General features: G+C 37.4%; 1 protein-coding gene across 13 annotated transcripts in view; it reads right to left on the reverse strand.

Moving 5' to 3' along the window:
* LOC120539587 (C-terminal-binding protein 2) overlaps nt 1–21,972 on the reverse strand; it is a 391,023-nt gene that overhangs the window by 69,849 nt on the left and 299,202 nt on the right. For 2 of the 13 annotated variants that reach the window (XM_039769900.1, XM_039769882.1), the window contains exon 1: nt 9,216–9,336. The exons of 8 other annotated variants lie outside the window; for them this stretch is intronic. In XM_039769900.1, coding sequence (XP_039625834.1) covers nt 9,216–9,222 — 7 coding nt within the window. In that variant the 5' untranslated portion in view covers nt 9,223–9,336. 3 more of the 13 variants (XM_039769891.1, XM_039769917.1, XM_039769908.1) reach the window with 3 other exon arrangements.

A 21,972-nucleotide genomic window follows, 5' to 3' on the forward strand; every position in this document is an offset into this window, starting at 1 on the left:
CAACAATGGTTTCTTAGCTTGTTCTTGGCAATACAGCAAAAGATTTTTAAAGATCAAAACATTCCTCATTTTACATGTTAACATTAACAGATAAATGAATAAACTTTGTTTATCCATCTCTGGTGATAAAACTGTGTATACTGACAGAATTTACAAAAAAATGACAGTGAGATGCTTTCTATAAAAATCTTTAAAAAAAAAAGTCAGCGTTTAACCTGTCTTTCACTAAGGGAAACCAAAGGCTTTGTTGGATAACAAAATTCTACCATCAAATGGAATAAGAAATAAATGATTGTATCTAACACTATGAATTATTAAATACTTTCAGCTAAAAAAGACAAAATAAAAGCAACAACAAAAAAAATAGTATTTTCCATCTTATCTTCTATCCCCATTCCCAAATACTCCTAGGTGGAAAATTTTGAAAGCAAATTCAATTCTCTGCTTCAGGTGAGAAAAAACTGAAAAATCTCTAGACTATAATAAGTATACAGAATAAGGAAATCATATATTCTGTTAAATTTGGAAAGAGCTTTCAATTAAAAAATATAATGTAAAGAATCATATCATAAAACTGCATTTCATATTAATTAGTTGCAACATTGGATTGTGAGAGTTTTTGCCTTAGCTATCATGACATTAACTTGTTCAGTGCCACACTAGATTTTACTTGAATTTTTTCTGTCTCATTATGTAAGATTTTCACTTCCACTGAGAGTAAACACATGTGTCTGAGTCTGGCTAGAATTGAGTTCATCATCTGATTTGTGTAATTTTATTTTATCATTTCTTTACTGATTTTTCCCATAAACAAGCGAAGTTTAAATCTGTCTTTTTCACCTTCAGCACTATTGTGTCATACTGTCTTATCAGTATACAATTATACATTATACAATGGCAGATCTGAGGGGACACCATTGTTGGACTGAGTTTATTTGCTCTTAATCTGGCCCTTCATTTAACATATTCTTTATAAATATTTATCTACTTAAACAAATAATCTGGGAATGGTAATATATGGATTGGATACAATAAAAAACAAAACAATACAGCTACAATGACTTTAAAACGGCCTTTATATCTATATTAGAAACGTTTAGTTGTACAAATTTTTAAAATGTTGGCAAATATTAAAAGTAATGAGGAAATTGTTGCAATTATTACAAATTTTTTATTGAGATTTACTATTGAAACACTGACATAAGGTGTCAAGACTTTTTTGTTCTTTTCTGAATCTTCAAGATGTGAATATCTGACCTAAAATGAAATTATGTGTCATAAACAAAAAAGAAGAAGGTGCATTACATCAATGCAAGTTTTTCTAAGCCAAATTGAGAACGGGACTATGTACAATATATTTTGCTTGAATATGGAGGTTGAAAAGTTAATAAAACATTTGCTGTGAAAACGGCATATTACCAACATAATGAAATTTAAACAAGCCCTTTCAAATTATGTACAGTATTTTAAGTAATGAGATACTCTACTCTTAATTATTACTTTAATGGCCCTACTATAGACATAAAGGTTATCCTAAGGATTTACCCAAAGCTAAAGGATTGACAGAAGTACATATATTTTTATGTTGCATACTGTAACCGAGTATACCAAGTCTTACTGTTGAGGCAACTGAGATACTGCAATTAAGAAAATATTCAAGTGGGATGGAATGAGTCAAACGTTTTTTCTTATTTGGTGTAACAGTGAAACATTTGTGCCAATAGGGTTACGATTTCAACATTAACTTAACTCAAATGTACGCAAATTTTTAAAAGACAAAAAATTTAAAAATATTGCAGAATTGGTTTGCAATACTTAATATACTGTAAAAAATAAAAAGAGAACCATCAAGAAACTGCATCATTGTGTCCCTGACAACTCCATCCATTTCTTTGACCTGCTTTGCCAAAGTAAGCATCAAAGGAAATCAGACCAAGCATGGGTTTTCATCATTCAGTATTTTTTTATCTCTCAGCTGTCTTTAAAATAACAGAATGCATATGAATCAGCACTTGTGGGATGTCAACACCATTCTTGCAGAAGGGCCTGATGAAGTTGCTGACCAATGGCATGCAACAGATCAGATCTCTAGATGTGATAACAGGGCATCTGAAATGTGCTCTATGGGATTAATGTCATTCTGTAAGGCGGGTAAAGACAGCACCTAGACATCAACATTGACTCGTGATAGATGTGTTCACTGGAGTTTTGTGTAGCTTTGATCTGTTGCAGGGCAGGGCAGGGCACGTGTAAGGTGTAAAGAAATGCCTTCTGATAGGTTGCCTTGCTCTAAGGCTGGCAACATATAGCCTGAATCCTTCACTATCCTGTCACTGAAGAACTGACTGTGTCTGCTACCAGTTTTAACAGCTGTACAGGTAGAAGATCTGAAATGATCCCTCAGATCAACCAGATTGATGCATCTGTCTAGCTCTGGTGTTTATGAAGAATACAAATGATACAATGCTGAAACAAATATGAAATTTTGAATGCATCCATAATGATAAAAGTTCTATGTTGGGGGGGTCCACACTGCACTGAAGGTAAAATGTCAGATGTCACCACCTATACCAGCTGTGAAATCAATGAAAGAAAAAAGACAAACAAAAGGGAGAGAAAGTGAGAATAAAAGAGGCGAAAGAAAGGAAAGAAATAGTTCTGGAAGGGGGTAATCAAAAAACTAGAGGTCTACCATTCCTATTAAAAACCAGAGTTACTTTAAACACCACCAGGTTCTAACCAGGCTGATCATACTGTTTCAGCTTATCAGTATTAAACTCCAATACCCCTCCAAGAACAATAAGTTGTAAATTATTCCTAGTGAGTAAATGAGGGGATCAGTAAAAAGGCTATAGCAATTTTTGCATGTGTAATTACATGTGTAATACCATGAAAAGTGCCTGCTGACACTTTAGCACGCGAGTGATGGTACAAGAATGTAATGAGACTTTTTTTTTGGGGACATACACCATCCAGATCTAAACACTAGCGTGGAGAGTCGCTCGCATACTGAAGAGTCTATAGCTGCAGGTTGAAGCTGCCGTCGCACTTTTCTTGTCGCTTTTCGTGGCATGTAATTTGTGAGCATGCCATTGTCGATCAAACATAGGAAGAACTGCAGTCTACTTGTGACTTTACACTGTAGGAAGACAAGTAAATAACATTTGATCTGACTTTTATATACAAAATACAGGTCATCCACTGAACAGAAATTGTTTAAAGCAAAAGTCTGTGTTATGTAACTAGGAGGTATTCAAATGCCATTGTGCTGCACGTGTTGAGAATAGAGGGAATTGAGCCAACATGCAATTACAGTGTAACAGGGCTGCTATCTCTAGACTAGAATTGTGAGGAAACTGAGTCAAGGACCGATGTTAAAATGTAGTCCAGACTGGAGTGTTAGTGGTATCTTTAGGGGAAGAAAATGAGAAAGTTTTGGCTGTAGGAATGAATAACATTTTTGTCAAACAAGGATTCCATGTATGCATTTGCATCCATACCCATTACAATTTTAAGCTCTTTGAAAGATAAAATTTGGTTAGTTATGTAAAGTAAGAAGGTCAGGTGATAAGGAGTTGGATAGTACACAGAACAAAGGTAATTTCCTCCCCTCTAGTTCTATTGAAATACAACAGATGTGTCCCAATTTGTTAGAAGTTATGCTCAATAATCTGTAGACCGTAAGAAAGCAAGACAGCTACTCCCTGTTTCTTTGAGGTAGCAGACACTAAAGCCACCAATGTACAAGTACTTATTACATAGTCTAAAGATGTCTTTGACTAACAGCTTGGTCTCTCATAGTAGTATAATATCTGGTTTTTTTTAATACTGTACCTTAAATAATACAGTACACTTATTTTTTTAGCATTTATTCTCTGGCCTTGAACATTTCATGAAGAAATTGATAGATCGGTCATTATGTAAATAACAAAAGATGTAATGACAAAGAAATAGGAAAGCACTTTCAGATAGAAATTGCAGAGCAGGAGCGCATGCTGCCAACTTCAGCTTCCAGACATCTCACCCAAAGAATATTAAAGCGGGACTTAAATCCCATACCCACCCCATACCTCACTAAATCCCTCCATCACCACTTCCTCCCTAGAAAACAGACACACAAATCCCCAAGTCCCCTCTCCACCCTGCCTTACCATCATACATAAATTCCAATGAAACATGTACTTGCCTAATATGTACATGTACCTGCCTAACAAACTGATGGAATCCCCCTCCCAGCGAGGCTCCTCTGCAATCCAAAATACTGAAAGAAAACGGGCCAAATAAAGAACAGGCAGTACTAAGAACATCTACTGAACACCAAGCAACAATTTAGATATTTCCTGCCAACCCCTCCCTACGCCTGCAGAAAGTAACCCCAAAAATCTAAACAAAGCAACAAGTAAAAACATCTCAGCGGACTTGTCTCCCTGCCATACCCTTATCCATGCCTTGAGCAGGTACTATAGGCAGTACCATACTATAGTACATATTAAAATGTGAAATAGAACAAAAAAGACTGCTTAAAACATAAACTTCTCCAAAACAAGTAATTAACCTACCTCAGAAATTTTACCAATGCTAGGGGTGTGGTGGGGGATGATTACATTTTTACCACAGCTCAAATCGATTCATTATTGGTGAATGGTGGGGTCACCCTTTAACTCCCGCTATCGTACCATTAAAAGTATTCAAAAAATAGCACTTGCCCATTGAGACATACAGAGAGGCTTACTTTAACCTTAAAAACAGAATCTTAAAAAATTCACAAAGAATATTAACTGGATAAGAAGCAGTAAATATTAACCCCATGATCATCAGAGGAGACTGTGTGCAGAGGGTACAGACCTATAAATACCTGGGAGTGCAGCTGAATGACAAATTGCATTGGACTGCCAATACTGATGCTCTGTGTAAGAAAGGTCAGAGCCAAAAATACTTCCTTAGAAGGCTGGCGTCTTTCAAGATCTGCAATAAGATGCTGCAGATGTTCTACCAGACGGTTGTGGCGAGTGCCCTCTTCTATGCGGTGGTGTGCTGGGGAGGCAGCATAAGGATGCCTCACGCCTGGACAAACTTGTTAATAAGGCAGGTTCTATTATAGGAGTAAGTTGGACAGTTTAACATCTGTAGCAGAGTGACGGGCATTAAGCAAACTCCTGTCAATCATGAAGAATCCACTGCATCCACTGAACATTGTCATTTCCAGGCAGAGGAGTAGCTTCAGTGACAGACTTTTGTCACTGTCTTGCTCCACTGACAGACTGAGGAGATTGTTCCTCCCCCACACTATGTGACTCTTCAGTTATACCCGGGGGAGTAAATGCTAACATTACTCAAAGTTATTGTCTGCTTTTACATGCATTTTTATTACTATTTAATTTAATATTGTTTTTTGTATCAGTATACTGCTGCTGGATTATGTGAATTTCCCCTTGGGATTAATAAAGTATCTATCTATCTATCTAATTTACTAAGTTATAGGACTGTCACACTGAATGTTACATTCAAAAATATTTATTTTCAAAAATATCTCATTCAAAGGCAAAAGCTGATATTAAATGATTCTTTGGTTTAATTCATGTAAATCTTGCCAGCAAATTACTGCTGACATGTTATGCAGTGGTGCAATATTTTACAGATCTGTTTTTGCACATCATTTCCACAATCAGCCATTTCATAATTCTGAATTGTTAGTTTTTTATCTTATTTAGTAAAACATGCATACAGATCCCTTCACAACACAGTAGTGACAATTTTACACCCTGCTGCTATGTTTTTTGATCTATGGATGTTCTCTAAACAAATTTTTAAACAATACTCCAGTACACTAAACGTATCACTGTGCATCTGATCCTGTTCTGATTCAGTCATAAACCTAAGATTCTTAAATGTTGTTTATGCTAAGAAGTTATCATATATGCAAATGGAAAATAACTGAAAAAAAATTATTTTCTTATTAATAACAGCATATTAAATCCCATTTTAGAAAGACTTTTCAGTGTCAGCAATGAACAACATCAGCCAAATCACAATGTTTCCTTATATAACTACTGGTTTGGTCCATAAATTAAAAATATTTGAGAATATTTAAAAATATTCAAGGCACCTTTATTACTTTTTGATGCATCTGTAAAACAGAAAAAGACATCATTTAGTGTAATCCTGTTATTCTTGCAGCACTCAATTTGCATCCAGTGCTACAAATTTATCAAACCATGTATGCACTCTCAATTTATCTTCCACCAGCTGTATTTTTTAAAATTAACTACAGCTTATGCTGTGTTTAAATATGATTTGTTCTAAAATTGTGCACTGCATTCTTTGTTAACTTAATAGTTTCCCAATTAAAAGGTCACACTAATTTTACAGAATTTTTAAACTGCTGAGAATAAAAGTGTCACTAAATAATCAGCTATAATAAGAAGGAAGTATCTTAACATTGAATATATTCATTTGGTGCATGAGTGAGAAACAAATAGACTCACATTGCCTCAGTTTTACATAAAGAGAGATGGAAGGTGAGCTTACATCTTCTGGCCTTAAGGACCAAAAAGCTGCTTAGCTGGGGAACAATAAAATAATGACTGCATTGAGTGTGTATAAGTAATCATGGGCAATTTTGTCTGTACTTCATATGCACATTACAGGCAGTGTTACGTGTTTCTGGCTCTATTTTCTTTATGAAAATGAATGTGTCTGGCTCTGTTTTGTTATGAGATTACATCACTTTGTATGCACAGGGAATCATTTTGTGAAGGGCTGTATTTTTAAGCATCCCTTTGTTTGATGGCTACAGTATTCACTCACCAGTGTACCAGTCCAAAGACTCGCTAAGAGTAAAGAAGTAAAAATATTAATTTACTGAAAGGTGGTGCCAGCGCATGTGACTCCTCAGGATTTAAGATCCTTTTCATGATTGACTTTATGACGAGCTATGATAAGGAGTACTTGCTGACTCAGCTGTCAGTTCTAGACAAGACAGCTGTGCAGAATCTTCCCCTTTACAGGGTACACCTCGCTGGGATGTCGATGATTCTTATACTTACATAAAAGTTGCCAATGAACATTATGAATGTTATGTCAATTTAGATGCAGGGAAGCATCTGCACAGCCGTCTTGTCTTCAGTCTAGAAATGACAGCTGGGTGAGCAAGAACTCCTTAAAGTAGATGAGGAGAGAGTAGTCATTTCTGGTATAGAAACAATTATAAGAACTTTCCTTTACTGACAAGACTTACATTAAAATACTTGTGTATATCAGACATAAGGATGCTGTCAGATTTGGTGTCTCATTTGGAGAGAAATAATTTCTTCACAGTTCTTTAAGAAGCAGAAGAAAGTTAGACTGCTAGTTGCATATTTACTGAAAGTTTCAGGAGCCTAAATATATTAAATGCAGCTGGAAGTAAGCTTATAAAATAAGTTTTTTTTCACTTACTTGATAACTGGTCCAGAATAATTTTATTTAAGTTAATGTTTAGTGTTTGACTTATTATAGCCTAATAGGCAGTGGTATTTGAGTTTTAACAAACTTTTGTATAAAGTAATATTTATTTCATTCCACTGCATTATTCTTTTTTATCTTATTCTTAATAAAAATCATGCCTCTATTGAGAAGATTTATTGTCACAGTTGATGAAATAGATAGTTTTTTTTTTTCCTTGTTACAGCTAGTACATTATGTCTGCAGGCTAATATAATTAACTTTCTCTATACTGCTAGTGTTTTAGTCATTGTTGCATGGCACCAAATTCTAGACTAAGAATAAGCAACAATACTTAAAACAGAGATTTCTAAATGGAATACTGTCAAGAGATAAAAAAAATTATATCACACAAGTCTATATTCAAGCAGCATAATGAAGTTAAAAAAAATAAATAAATAAACAAACCTGCAGTATCTCATTTTGTGAAGTAATCTGTTTAATTGAAAGGGATGGAAAACATCATGTCATTTTATTTTCTAACTCATTTAATCCAGATCAGGGTCATGGGGTGAGTCTGGGGCTGAAACCCATAACAGCATTGGGCGCATGGCAAGAACCAACCCTGGACTGGGTGCCAGTCCACCGTTGGACATGGAAAATGAAACTGATGAAATAATTATTTTAAAGATAATTAGTTATTAATATCACACATGGCCTTGTTATAGGACCTTAAATTCCCCCTTTCTTGATTAGAAAGCTGGGCCATATCTCAGCAAAATCAGCTATAAAGTCAGCCATGGATGGAGTACTGGCCCACTGAATAGCATTCACAATCACATCAGTTTTGAGTGGCCAATTAAGTGACATAGGAGTAAACCCACATGATTAAGGAGAGAACATGCAAACTCCATAAAAATACTGGTCTGGCTAAGAGAACACACTGTACTACAGGGAGCTTCCTTAAGCATACAATCTACATGTTCTGTCACCTTTAAAAAGGTGGTGATATTAACTAAAGAGCTGCCATATGTACCACTATCACTGTATTAGTTAATTTAAATTCTGCCCATTGGAATATTAGCAAAAAAAAAAGACAAGCTGAGTGATGTTTTCAATTAATATTCATTATTTTGTATCCTGTACATCCTGAGATACGACGCTGTTTCGAGCTGGATGTTTGCAGTTTGTTTACTAACAGGACAGCACACCAGTGTCATTTTCATTCACTTTCCCAACAAAAAATGTACTTATGGTTATTTTTTTATGCTGAATACACAACACTAAATACATAATTGTAGCATTTTCACGTAGGGAATATTATGTGATTTAGATTATGCAAAGCGGAACAAAGATATTTTTTTATCAGTACAAGGTAACATTTATCTAAGGCGGACCGATACTCCACTGATAAGTTTTACAACCTCCAAAGACACAAGAATCCCTTGCCGAACAGACCCTCACCTGTATAGCTATATCATGTATGCGACAATTCATCTTTAAAACTAATTTGTTTATGACCATACGCTAAAGAAGTTAAAAATGTAATTTTGTTAACCATTCGTTCAGCAAAACTGTTTTACGGCGAATACTAGCAGACGTCCTTTTCACCAATATCTCCTAGGATTAAAATTACGAACATGTTAAAACGAAGCTCTCCGGAATGCTGCACAAAACCGGTGCAACATTCCGAATACTTAGTTGTATGTATATCGCGAAACTTAACGTACCTGTTAAACAGCATTATTATTCTAAACTCAACTATGGGGTGGTGTTACTGTAAAAGTCTGTACCCGTCATTTACGCGACTGTCCGTGCCACACACCAAGAAAACAGGTAACTGCATTGGGTTCTTGAAGTCTTGTCCACAAGGAAAGCTGCAAACCGAGGCCACCGCAAAAAGACTCATGTGAAGTCACGGGAGGGCGTCGCTCAGAAGTTACCACACCGAAGTCCGCCGCCCAAACGAGCCCCACCACAAATGACAAAGACTTGCAGTCCGCCTTCTTTTTGCCCCGCCCACAAGTGCCCGTCTTCTGCGGCGACACTTCAGCCAGCACCAAGAGCTCTCCGGATTAAAACGTCAACGTCCGTGCCTCCCGCAGAGACTTCTTCGCCACGGCACCATTTTTTTTCGCATCGACCCATTTAAAATAATTTGTGCAACTGTTTACGAGGAAATGCAAAAGCTTAATCATGACCGTAAACATGAATGTAACACAATATACCTCCCTCTATATAGCAGCACACGTACCCGGCTTGCTCCCGCCATTGGCAACTAAAACACTGAGGCATAAGCAAGAGGCGAGAGAGAGAGAAGAGAGAGAGAACGTTAAAGGCATAACAGCAAAATCTATAACCCAGACACACACTTTATTTAACAGAAAAAGAAAAATGCGTGCGCCTTGCCTGGAAAATGTTGTCTCCACATTTCTTCGGATTATGACCCGCACATGTCAGCCAAAAAAACAGACGAGGGGGAAATGTGTGTGCAAAGGTGAGAGTGCCCCCCGCCCACCTTTCAAACCAGCACACGTTAATCCCTCATATTCGCCCAATGCCTAGAAATGACTCCACAGGAGTGACTCTAGAGTTCGGGGATGTTCAGTCTTGAAAAACTGGTGGGGGCCGAGAACGAGGGGATGTGAAAAAAAAAAAGAATAATCAGCAGCGTGGGACGTCGGGCACTTTTGTCCTCTTTTTCCGATACTGAAGAATTGCCGTGCAGCTGCGACCGCTCCCGAGTCCCCTTCATCTAGCGCGATCTCAAACTCTTTAAACACTCCCTTCCGACTTGGCTGCAGCTTTCTCACCCCACCCCCATCGTTCTGTTTCTCTTAAGTAATCACAGCCTTTTTCCTAACCATGTTGTATGAAATTGTGTGCGGGGCTTGTCATGTATACGCCGTACAATATCTACAGCACGAACTGTAGATAAGCTCTTTCATTTTTTTTTACTGATCCTACCAAACCTGAATGAATACGCCAATGTCCAGGCTAAATGCAACTGCTTCCTTTGCAAAATGTTTGATGAACACATTTCATCAGCTCCCGGAAAGCATGACAGCACAATCATCGATGGTAATAGTGGGCTAAAATACCTACGCGTTGCTGTAGAAACTCGGTTTGTTTGGTGTGTTGAATTTAGAAAAGGACGCAAACCCCTCTCACAAGTTTCGGTATTTTACTTAACTTCTGCAACATCATCGACTCATGGAAACTGATAGGAGAGGTAAATAAAAACCCTCTTACACCCTGCTCAAACCTGTTACAAACCTTACCAGCGAAAAATCGGCAGTCACCCTAGGTGTAAATTGTATATGTTGTAAATTCATTTTAAAGACCCCACTGAGATTAAAAGTAATGTTTTTTGTTCGCTTTACACATTGTGTTATGTTGCTCACTCTACAAAGATGCTTTAAAAATGACAGCTTTGCATTCACTTTACACATAAACAGGTGCTGAATGAAGATTTTAGTTGTAAAATACTGACAGGAGGGTGGTGCAGTGGGTAGTGCTGCTGCCTTGCGGTTAAGAGCCCTGGGTTCGCTTCCCAGGTCCTCCCTGCGTGGAGTTTGCAGTTCTCCCCGTGTCTGTGTGAGTTTCCTTCCACAATCCAAAGACATGCAGGTTAGGTGCATTGGGAATCCTAAATTGTCCCTAATGTGTGTGTGTGTGTGCACCCTTCCTGGGGTTTGTTTCCTGCCTTGTGCCCTGGGATTAGCTCCAGCAGACCCCCCATGACCCTGTAGTTAGGATATAGGTTGGATGATGGATGGAATACTGATAGGTCCAGTGATATTTCTTTTTTCAATGCATATGTTTATAAATTATTTTAAACATTTCTTTGTTTATCAATTATATTTTAAATATTCATATTATCTGCTTATCACTCTGTATACAGTATCCATCTTTAGATTAATACCCCAATTCTACATATTCTTTAATGATATTATGTTGCCATCTGTAGGACATTGGGGCACTATTAATGCTTTTTTAATGAAAAGTTGATGCTGTGGTATCTGAGTAGTGGCAATTGCACTTCACAGGGTGCTGTATTGATGATTAGACAGATGCAGCTGGTTCCTGTGAAAATTTCCAAATCACACAAATACTCTCCAAACATGAGTATTTTCACAACCAGTATCTTGCTGCTTTAAAACATTACCATCATCATCATCACAATTCACAGCAGAAAGAAGTATGTGTGTGTGTATCTATATATGTATGTATGCATGTGTGTATATATATATATATATATACATATATATATATACATATACACATATATATATTGTATGTTGTGTATTTTATTATACTGTATACAGCGTGAAAACTATTTGGTGTCTTGTTTATGTAACTTCCTGTGCTTCCCCTCCTTTTACTGCCACAAGCAAATTAAGTCTCTGTAGTAACGTTGAGGTGTTTAGTCTGCTTTTGCAATTGATGATTGGTTGAATTGTTATGAAAAATAACTTGTTATAAAACAATTGAACTGGATAATAATAATAAAAAAGATTACCTATACCAAAGATGAAGAGCCCACAATTTCAGTTTTACATAATTGTGTGAAATCCAATTAATTTTAAAAAAGAAAGGTCCCTAATCAAACATCTTTGAAATATACAGTCTTTCTGATAAGTTTGTCATTTTTGTGTCAAGATATGACCGGGAGAGTTTGAATCGATTGCTGTAGTGATGGAATTTTTCTAAGTGTGAATGTAAATGCAGTCATCTCGGTTTGCAGCCACTGAGCTGTCCCTAATAACTGGAGATGTGGCTCATTTAACATGCAAAGATTCACTAGCAAAGGCACAGCTTTTATGACATGCACAGTCCAACGATGCCACATAATTTCACATTTACCAACTGCTGTATTTTTTATAATGGAATTCAATATTTTTTTCTCAATTACTGAAGTAAAAATGATAAAATATCCATCCCTTTTGAGCACAATTAAATGAATGCTTTTTACAAATTGTAGAATTTACATATATATATTATTAAGGATCACTCACTTAAGAATGGAGTTGGTCAAATGACATCAAAAGGAAGATGTGGTTAAAAAGGAATTACCATTTGGTGTGGATGCTTACATTTTAAGTCAGACCTTACCTGGAATATGGGTGCAAAATACAAAGGGGCCAGGGAAGTGAGGCAGAAAGGAAGGACAGATTTACTGAAACCAGCTAATTTATGTTATGCGTTTAACAAAAACTGGACACAAATAAGTCCATATAGTCACAAGCAAAAATGGTTGGAATGTTCGTGCAAAAGAAAAAATTACACAGTAATTTGAACAGTAAAAGATTAAGTACATTAAGATTTTCTACTGAAATAGTTTTAAGCTCACTCATGATCTTGAGATGGATACAATGAATATGGAAAATGGATGAGTGGATTATTTCAAAATACTGTTAACTTTAAAATGGTTTGGTAAACATCCAGTTCTTAATTTGAAAGTTCTTTAACAAAAATCCTACTAAACAGGTTCAAATGAAGGAAGATTAGATGAACTACTTTGCTGCTAACACATTTTTAATAATTTAAGACTAAGTCAAGTACTTGATTAAATGAGTGCAAGTGGTTTGCATCATTCTTTTTGTGCATTAAATGTATTACAGCTGCATATAAATTCATAATGCTGTTATCTTGACCAAAGGGTCTACACACAACACTAGACTATGTAGCAAAAAAAGCACAAAAGGAAAAAAAAAAAAAACCCCATAGATGAATGGAAGTGTCAGGAAACAGGATTAGATGCACTACTGTGGTTGCATTAACTGGTCAGTGTGAATGTCATTTATCTCCTGCAACAGCAATGAGCACTCACACCGCAGGGAACGCTTCTTTCTCGATGATAACATTAATGTCACAACATGAGCACTTAAATCCAAGACACTACTAAATAGACACTGGAGGATGGGGCTTTTCAGTCTGCTACTCAACTAAAGCTGTAACCAGTGATCCTTTAAGTGTACACCTACAGTTATTGTAGGGATAGTCCCAAATTTGTTTAAAAGATATCTTCTGTATGGTGAAAAAGAAAATGAACAACCCTAGAATGTCCGAGGTTCACACAAAACTAAAAAATAGCAGAAAAGTGGAACAGAAAATGGTGAATCCAGAAATGATCTTTTCCCCTAAAATAAAATACTTCAAAAATCTGATTTAGCATCACAAAATAAAATGAAAAAAGGTCCCTAGAGGGAGACTTCAACCTACTGCAAACAAAGTTTGGCAAATTACTGTTTTTCCTTCTTTTCAAAAGTTAAGTTTAACTGCCAAAATTCACTTCCAGTCTTCCATCTCTCCTTTTTTCTACTTTTAAATTCTCAGGAAGACTTTTTTTAAAAAAAATATGTTGGTTACATTTTACCTTTTCTGTTTGGTGCTGCCTGTCAACATTGTTTCCTTGCTTGCCATACTGAAATGCAGTTGCATTACCATTTGTAAAAAATAATAAACATGACTTATGTAGTATGAATATGGTGGTTTGGACAGCCAAAGAACATTCACTATACAAGAAAAAAAAATAGAAAGTATGCAGTTGAGAAACAGTGGGCTTGCATTACAGGTATTTTCACACACAGATCCTTGGATGCCTAACTGAAACTGAATGAAAAAATACAGCATGATGGTCTGTTGTTCACATGAATGAGAAATAAAAGCTGTCTGCTTCTGGCAATCCCATAAAAATGCAGCCATGCACATTCCCTAGGGGACAAGAAAGTTGGAATAAATGAATTGCTTTGACAAACATAAACTGGCCCGGCTCGGCAGAACTAAAAAGACAGGGCGACAGAAAGACAGGAGAGGCCCAGCAGGTGGGGCCCAGATGTGGGGTCCCAGGGGGTGGTGTTCATTCTGTTTCTGGAACTTTTAGTCTGTGTGACTAGAGCCATCTGGCTTTATGGGCTGCTTTGTCTGTGTGTTTTCACTCCCCAGTCCTCCATCTAGGTTTGTACATCCTCCTTCCTCCCTCAAGCAACTACAGATTATTTAGAAACAAGGCTTTCTGCAATAAGTACTGTGTTTTACCAGACTTCTGTCTTCTTTCAGATATACTAGACAAAGGTAAAATGACATTCTTTTTAGAAGAAAGAGAACTATTATTAATGCAAATAAAAGTAACAAAGGCTGGTGGTAATAGATATGGTTTAGATACAAAAATAGTGTCTAATGAATGAAAAAATTAGGTTCTAAACTACACTTACCACAACTATAACCTTCCACACTTGCCTAAAAGCTATGAACATAAGCTGTGCGTATCACATTTTGTAATACAGTATAATATAAATATAAACATATCCAAAATATTCTTACTTTTTTGTCAGTTGTAGTTTACCCTACTCATCATTTTGGGGTGGCAAACAGGATTTCCAACCTCCTCTTTACACCAAAATATACTACATATTTCCTTCATAATCATTTATTACAACAGGGTGGTAAATCTCTACTAGTTAGATTGGTCTCAAATGATCAGTTAACATTGCCACCAAGAGGCTACACTGTGTAATTACATCAAAATACTTGAAATTAGTCAACATGAGGTCTGAAAGGCAGCGCTTTATTCTTTCTTTTTATGCAAAAGCAACCTGTGTACCTAAAACTCTACTGGAATTTAAAAAAAATAGTCAAGAATGGAACATCTCAGCAATGTCACAATCAAAATCCGTCACAGGGGAAACTGTGTAATCCGCAAAGTTAAAAAATAAACAATTATACAAAGTAAACACCCTTGCCCTGCTGTGGCGACAATTAATATCTACTGATTGTTATACCGTTTTATTTATGTCCTTCATTCATTCATTGTTTCATTCTTGAAATGTACTGTTTTCCAATACAACTTCACAGACTGATTGAGTTGGAGTATATTACGAGAGTAAGGTAGGAAGAACAAACACGTGCACACCAAATAAAAATTAGGAGCATAATTATTGGCTCAGACTCAACAGCTAAAGGAAAGATTTTACAAAATTCACAGTGAGATGTATGCTGTAGACAGTTTTATCCAGTGGCCCCTGTTGGTTTTGCATCCATTAGTAGCTGTAAAGTACAGAGTCTTCAAGCAACTATCCAGTTGCATGTTTACTGTAAATGGGGCCACACAGTCTTAGTCATCCTGGTCAGAGTTCATGTGCTGGGTCCACCTTTTAGACAGGAGGACATGTCACATCCTGCCAGTCCTCTATTGGCTTTCATGCTCACTCTCTCTCTCTCTCTCTCTTAACAGAGGGTCAGCGACAGATGGTGTCCACTGGGATGCCACTTTCTAGTGTCCTAAAGGAACACTGTGTGTGGTTCAATGCAGGCTATCATTCTCTGATTCTTCAGGGACACCATGCATGACAAGGTCTACTGCCCATGTTGATTCCACAATCTACAAATCAGTGGTCTATGTGTTTCTTTTTTTTATAAGCTTACTATTTATTTATGTTAGGTGTCCTATTTCCTGATTTAGTTTTTCCTACATATTGTCAGTACAGTTATACATGCTAAGTATACCAAATCCATAAAAAAACTCTACACCTTTTAAAATTCAACTGACAATGAATAAATAAATAACAATATAGCCAACTAATTTGTTGTTTTGTTACTGCCTCACTGTTTGTAAAGACTTTGACATCAATGAAGCACATGTATGCAGACTTTTACAGAGAAGCTTATAACAGTTGTCATTTATTAATATTTTAAGTTTTCCACTTGTTTTTCTTTTATTTGTAATGCACTTAAAAGTGTCATTTTTTCATGGGATTTCCATTTTTAATTATTTAAAAAAAAAAACTTTCTGAAAAAAAAATCTGGTCCCATTTTTATTGTGGAGAAACAGCACACCGAGATGCTTCATCAAAATAGCAAGTTATATAATATAATATAATAAAATAATAAAGCAATACAAAATCAAAATCATGGCACTTTTTTTGAAAAAGATGAAAGACTGCAGGCTTCAACACAAGGCAAACACACTATACACAAAGGGGCTGTGCACAGAGTACAAAAATACACTGTCTTGTATATTTAATGAAGTTTTTGACCAGTTTCAAACATGACTCCCCATTCCACTTTCTTGTATAGATTTTGGGAATGTCATACATAATGTAAGATAAGTTTTGACTTTGAAAAGAGTAGGCTGTTTTTTCTGTATATAGTGATAAAGAAAAACATTTGGTAATCACCAGAATAGGACTGCAACATCATGTCTGGTCTCTTCTGAAATGTGGCTTGTGCAATAGTGTGGAGCTGTCAGTGGACAGAGTTAGACAGTACCTGTAATATGAAAGAATACTAGAAGGCAGTTGAAAGACCTTCTGAGGACAGACCAGAGTCATAATGTAGTCATTATTTATTTTTATTATTTATTATCATTAAATATTATTCATTAATATATAATGTAGTCAGAGTCATTCAAACCATGCTACAATTCATTTGTTCTTCTAAACTCTTAAATGTTGGGAAGCTCATCTTCCACAATGTTTATTTTTGTGTATTTAGTGGAGACAGACATGTGCAACAGTTTTAACTACTTAGCTCCAGACTTGATCCGATTGCCAAAGTTTTTGATCCTTAGTTATCATAACACTTCTCTACCTGTTGACTCTGAGATACTTTCTAGTATATACAGTATATAACCCAGAAAGCATGACAGAGTGAAGGACAGCCTGGTTGATTAAATGTGCACCCCGCCATGCATTCTGCGTCATGGGTCTACTGTGATTTGAGGGATTTTCTCCTGTAGATGACATGGCTTTCTCAAAAATAAATTCATTTCCTTCAAGAATGGGAAATTCAGGTAAACTATCTGTATGTGTGTATGGACATGTATGCTCTGCCATTTTGGTCCAGTTTTACTACCGCTGACCCCTGCCAGATTAGTTTTAGCATTAAAAGAATGGGCGGGTTAAATCTTAAAAAGTCTTTGTATGATTTGCTTTCAAATTGAAGAAGTGGGTTCAACGATGGAATATTGGTTTGAAGTCTCAGCTGCATGCTTAAGAAGAGAAGTGCAGACCAAGCTTGCTTTTTTGAAACAAAATAAAAGCAACTGTTCAGAAGGAAGCAATTCTTATGACTGCATTACTATGTAATTGATAAAACCCTTGAGCTGTGCTTAGTGAGACTGATTTGAATTTTTTTTTGGATGATTCATAATGTATTATTTTCCAGTTTGTGTGTTAACACAATAACTAGGCCCTTCTGGGAATAGACACGGAGCTGCAGTATATTTGGAGAGAACGAAAAGGAGAAAGAGAGAAGAAGGCTGCTGGTTTTGCAGTTTAACTTCAATGGCACAAATCCAACACTTCAGTTTTTTCAGGCAGTACACATCAAATGTAGGGTAGTGAAAATGAATACATCTGTTGGATTTTAATGCAGGAATAATTAACTTACTATATGACAAATCTCCATTTTTAGTATCTACTCATTTTTGAGAGAAGTCCCCTGCTCTTATTGTTGGTGTTAGTGTTTGTCTGTGATCCATAAAACGTGTCTCCTGCTAGGAAATGTATTGGGTACTGGTGTTCTATAAATGCACATTATTAAATAATCACATTTTAATTTAAGTGTTAATATACAGTACATCAAATATTGTACTAGAAATTTAATATATACCACTTAAATTACCATGTCAACTTTTTTATGTGCCTTGTAGCATTATTTTGGTGATATTAGTCATCATATAAGGCTACAACAGAATGTTGCAGGGCAAACAATAAAGATTACAATAGTGAATTACTGTATGTTTTGGTCAATGAATGCCCAGACAGTATTAAGTACATTAGCAACTTGGCAAATACATAGATTAAGTTAAAAAAATACATTATCTTGCCCAAGTCTGGATTTCAGTGTTGCTGGTCAGTCAGTCGGTCATTTTTGTATGACTATACTTCCATTTACTCTATTAATTTGGTAGTTTATTATTTGTAAAAGTTACTTCCTTTAGTGTTTAAACAATCACATCTATCCCATTGATTTGCTGTCCTACTTATCATTTTAATATGTTTTGGGTAAAGACAGTCTCGTGCAGAAGAGTGAAACATTTCTGTTTAAATATACTGATCTGCAGAGTGGAAACCTGGCAGAACAATTAACCTCCCCATCCTAAAGACCACTTAATGATACAAAACCAGCTATACTGAATGTCCCCTTTTAAGTGCTTGGGTCAATTGTTCACTGATCCATCCATCAACAAACCTGCTTTATCTAGTCATCAGGATCAAAGCCAAACCTGAAAACTGTGATTACAAGGCAGTGACCAAACCTGGACAGAGAACAAGTTTTGGGCTATTTAGACTTTGATGAGTCCAACCAAATATAGTTGCTTGCACCAAAACTCTCCTCCATATGAACATGCTACCAAACCTGTCACTTTATGCACTCCTACTTCAACCTCACAGGAGCATTGTGTATCCTTTTACCTGCACTTGTGAGGCATATAATCCAGGTTTCAAGTTGTTCCAAAAGAGCAAAAACTAGTGTTATGTACTACCTCCTACTGGTTTTCACATTTACTACAACCTCAACCATAATCTCTGTTTATGGAGTCTGGTAATCAGGCAATCTCTTCTGTTGCCTGATCTATTGGATGAACCTCAGGGTAGTAGGTCTCACTATTGATTATCCCACCAGAGCCTATTAGGGCACATAATTAACCCCCTGTAAATTTAAGACATGTGTATCCCTTGCTCATGCTTGGACTATTGTCTTTTAGAAATACCCTGTCCTTCACAACAAATATGTTAGGAAGGTGGTCCAGATTATAGAGCACATTTGCAATTGAAATGTGTGATGTAACTGATCAAAACAAGTGTTTAAATCGATACCTTTACCGTGTCTACTCCCATTGTAATATTTGGCCCCAAAAATAAACTCCTGAATAGGAAGAATAAGAAATGGACAGTGTCAGTTGAAGAAAGTGAATTTCTGGAATGATAATGGTGACCCGGACATTGCTGAACACAGTTAAAGCATGGCAAAAAGTGAGACCTTTAAACTAACTAAATGAAGAATACTGGTGTTGTGAACCACGTTTAATTTAGTGGTTTCACCCTTGACTGGAGTTCCACAACTAAAACCTTTTGCACAGTATATATCTACTCTATATATATAAAATGCTAAGACTAAAAGTGCAATGATTTTGTGCAACAATTTTATGTGACGTTTTTATGTCACGCTCTAAATCAGGCTTATTTTTATTTTTATTTTATTATTCTTTTCAGAATGTATCAAACTTTAAGGTGATGTTGCTAGATTTTCAGATTCTTATTCCGTATTTAAATTATAACTAAAATATCAAGAAAATCATAGTTTTTAATATCAAGAAAGTCGTGGTTTTTATTTTTGACCGAGTAAACTTTATTTCACAGGAACAAACTATTAAAAAAAAACAATTTATAACACCAATGTCTGTATTTAGGTGATTTAGTTAGCTGAAGGTCGAGGTGCCAAAGGCACCAGGGGGTCTTGCCCCCCTAGTATATTATATATATTATATACGTTGTGACACAGGGCTGGGGGTGGCAACCAGCCGGGATGCCCAGGAAGACAGGAGGAGGGCTCAGGCCTCCTCCAGACTACGAGGGGGAGACCACCCTGGTTCCTTTGGGGGCCAAGGGTGCAGAGCTTTGAAGTTCAACCCTTTAGGGGCCCGTGGTCACCACCAGGGGGCACCCCAATGCCTGGAAAGCCCTGGACCTCAGCACTTCCGCCACACCAGGAAGTGCTGGGGGGAAGAGGAGCAGGGACACCCGGAGTGCTTCCCGGGATACAGCCGGCACTTCTGCAACACTGGGGCGTGTCGGTGGAAAATTGCCGGAGCACACCTGGAGCCAATCCAGGTGCACATAAAAGGGGCCACCTCCCTTCATTCAGGGCTGGAGTCGGGTGGAAGACGAACGAGATCAGTGAAGAGAGAGAGAGAGAGAGAGAAAGAGAGAGGGAGGTGGTCCGAAGAAGAGGCAGTGTGGTTTGGCCTGGACTTTGAGGAAGATTGGGGTTTGTGGTGCACTTGTAAATATTAGTGTTAATAAACGTGTGGTGGTGACTTTAAACATGTCTGCCTGTCTGTGTCTGGGGCTTGTTCCTCCACATATATATATAACTGCTCAAAAAAATTAAAGGAACACTTTGAAAACACATCAGATCTCAATGGGAAAAAGAAATCCTCCTGGATATCTATACTGATATAGACTGGGTAATGTGTTAGGAACGAAAGGATGCCACATCATTTGATGGAAATGAAAATGATCAACCTACAGAGCCCTGAATTCAAAGACGCCCCAAAAATCAGAGTGAAAAAATTATGTGGCAGGCTAGTCCATTTTGCCAAAATTTAATTGCAGCAAGTCAAAATTGTACGCAGCACTTTGTATGGCCCCTGTGTTCTTGTATACATGCCTGACAACATCGGTGCATGCTTCTAATGAGATGACAGATGGTGTTGTGGGGATCTCCTCCCAGATCTGGACCAGGGCATCACTGAGCTCCTGGACAGTCTGAGGTGCAACCTGGTGGCATTGGATGGACCAAAACATAATGTCCCAGAGGTGTTCTATTGGATTTAGGTCAGGAAAGTATGGTGGCCAGTCAATGGTATCAATTCCTTCATCCTCCAGGAACTGCCTGCATACTCTCGCCACATGAGGCCAGGAATTGCACCAGGAGCCACTGTACCAGCATAGGGTCTGACAATGGGTCCAAGGATTTCATCCTGATACCTAATGGCAGCCAAGGTGCCTTTGTCAAGCCTGTAGCGGTCAGTGTGACCCTCCATGGATATGCCTCCCCAGACAATCATTAATCCACCACCAAACTGCTCATGCTGAATGATGTTACAGGCAGCATAATGTTCTCCATGGCTTCTCCAGACCCTTTCACTTCAGTCACGTGCTCAGGGTGAACCTGCTCTCATCTGTAAAAAGCACAGGGCACCAGTGGTGCATCTGCCAATTCTGGTATTCTATGGCGAATGCCAATCGAGCTGCATGCTGCTGGGCAGTGAGCTCAGGGCCCATTAGAGGACATGGGGCCCTTGGGTCACCCTCATGAAGTCTTTCTGGTTGTTTGGTCAGAGACATTCACACCAGTGGCCTGCTGGAGGTCATTTTGTAGGGCTCTGGCAGTGCTCATCCTGTTCCTCCTTGCCCAAAGGAGCAGATACTGGTCCTGCTGATGGGTTATGGACCTTCTATGGCCCTCTCCAGCTCTCCTAGAGTAACTGCTTGTCTCCTAGAATCTCCTCCATGCCCTTGAGACTGTGCAGGGAGACACAGCAAACCTTCTGGCAATGACATGTATTGATGTGCCATCCTGGAGAAGTTGGACTACCTGTGCAACCTCTGTAGGGTCCAGGTATCGCCTCATGCTACCAGTAGTGACACTGACTGTAGCCAAATACAAAACTAGTGAAGAAACAGTCAGAAAAGATGAGGAGGGAAAAATGTCAGTGGCCTCCACCTGTTAAACCATTCCTGTTTTGGGGGTCATCTCATTGTTGCCCCTCTAGTGCATCTGTTGTTAATTTCATTAACACCACAGCAGCTGAAACTG

Source organism: Polypterus senegalus, chromosome 1, assembly GCF_016835505.1.
Source record: "Polypterus senegalus isolate Bchr_013 chromosome 1, ASM1683550v1, whole genome shotgun sequence".
Classification (NCBI taxonomy): domain Eukaryota; kingdom Metazoa; phylum Chordata; class Cladistia; order Polypteriformes; family Polypteridae; genus Polypterus; species Polypterus senegalus.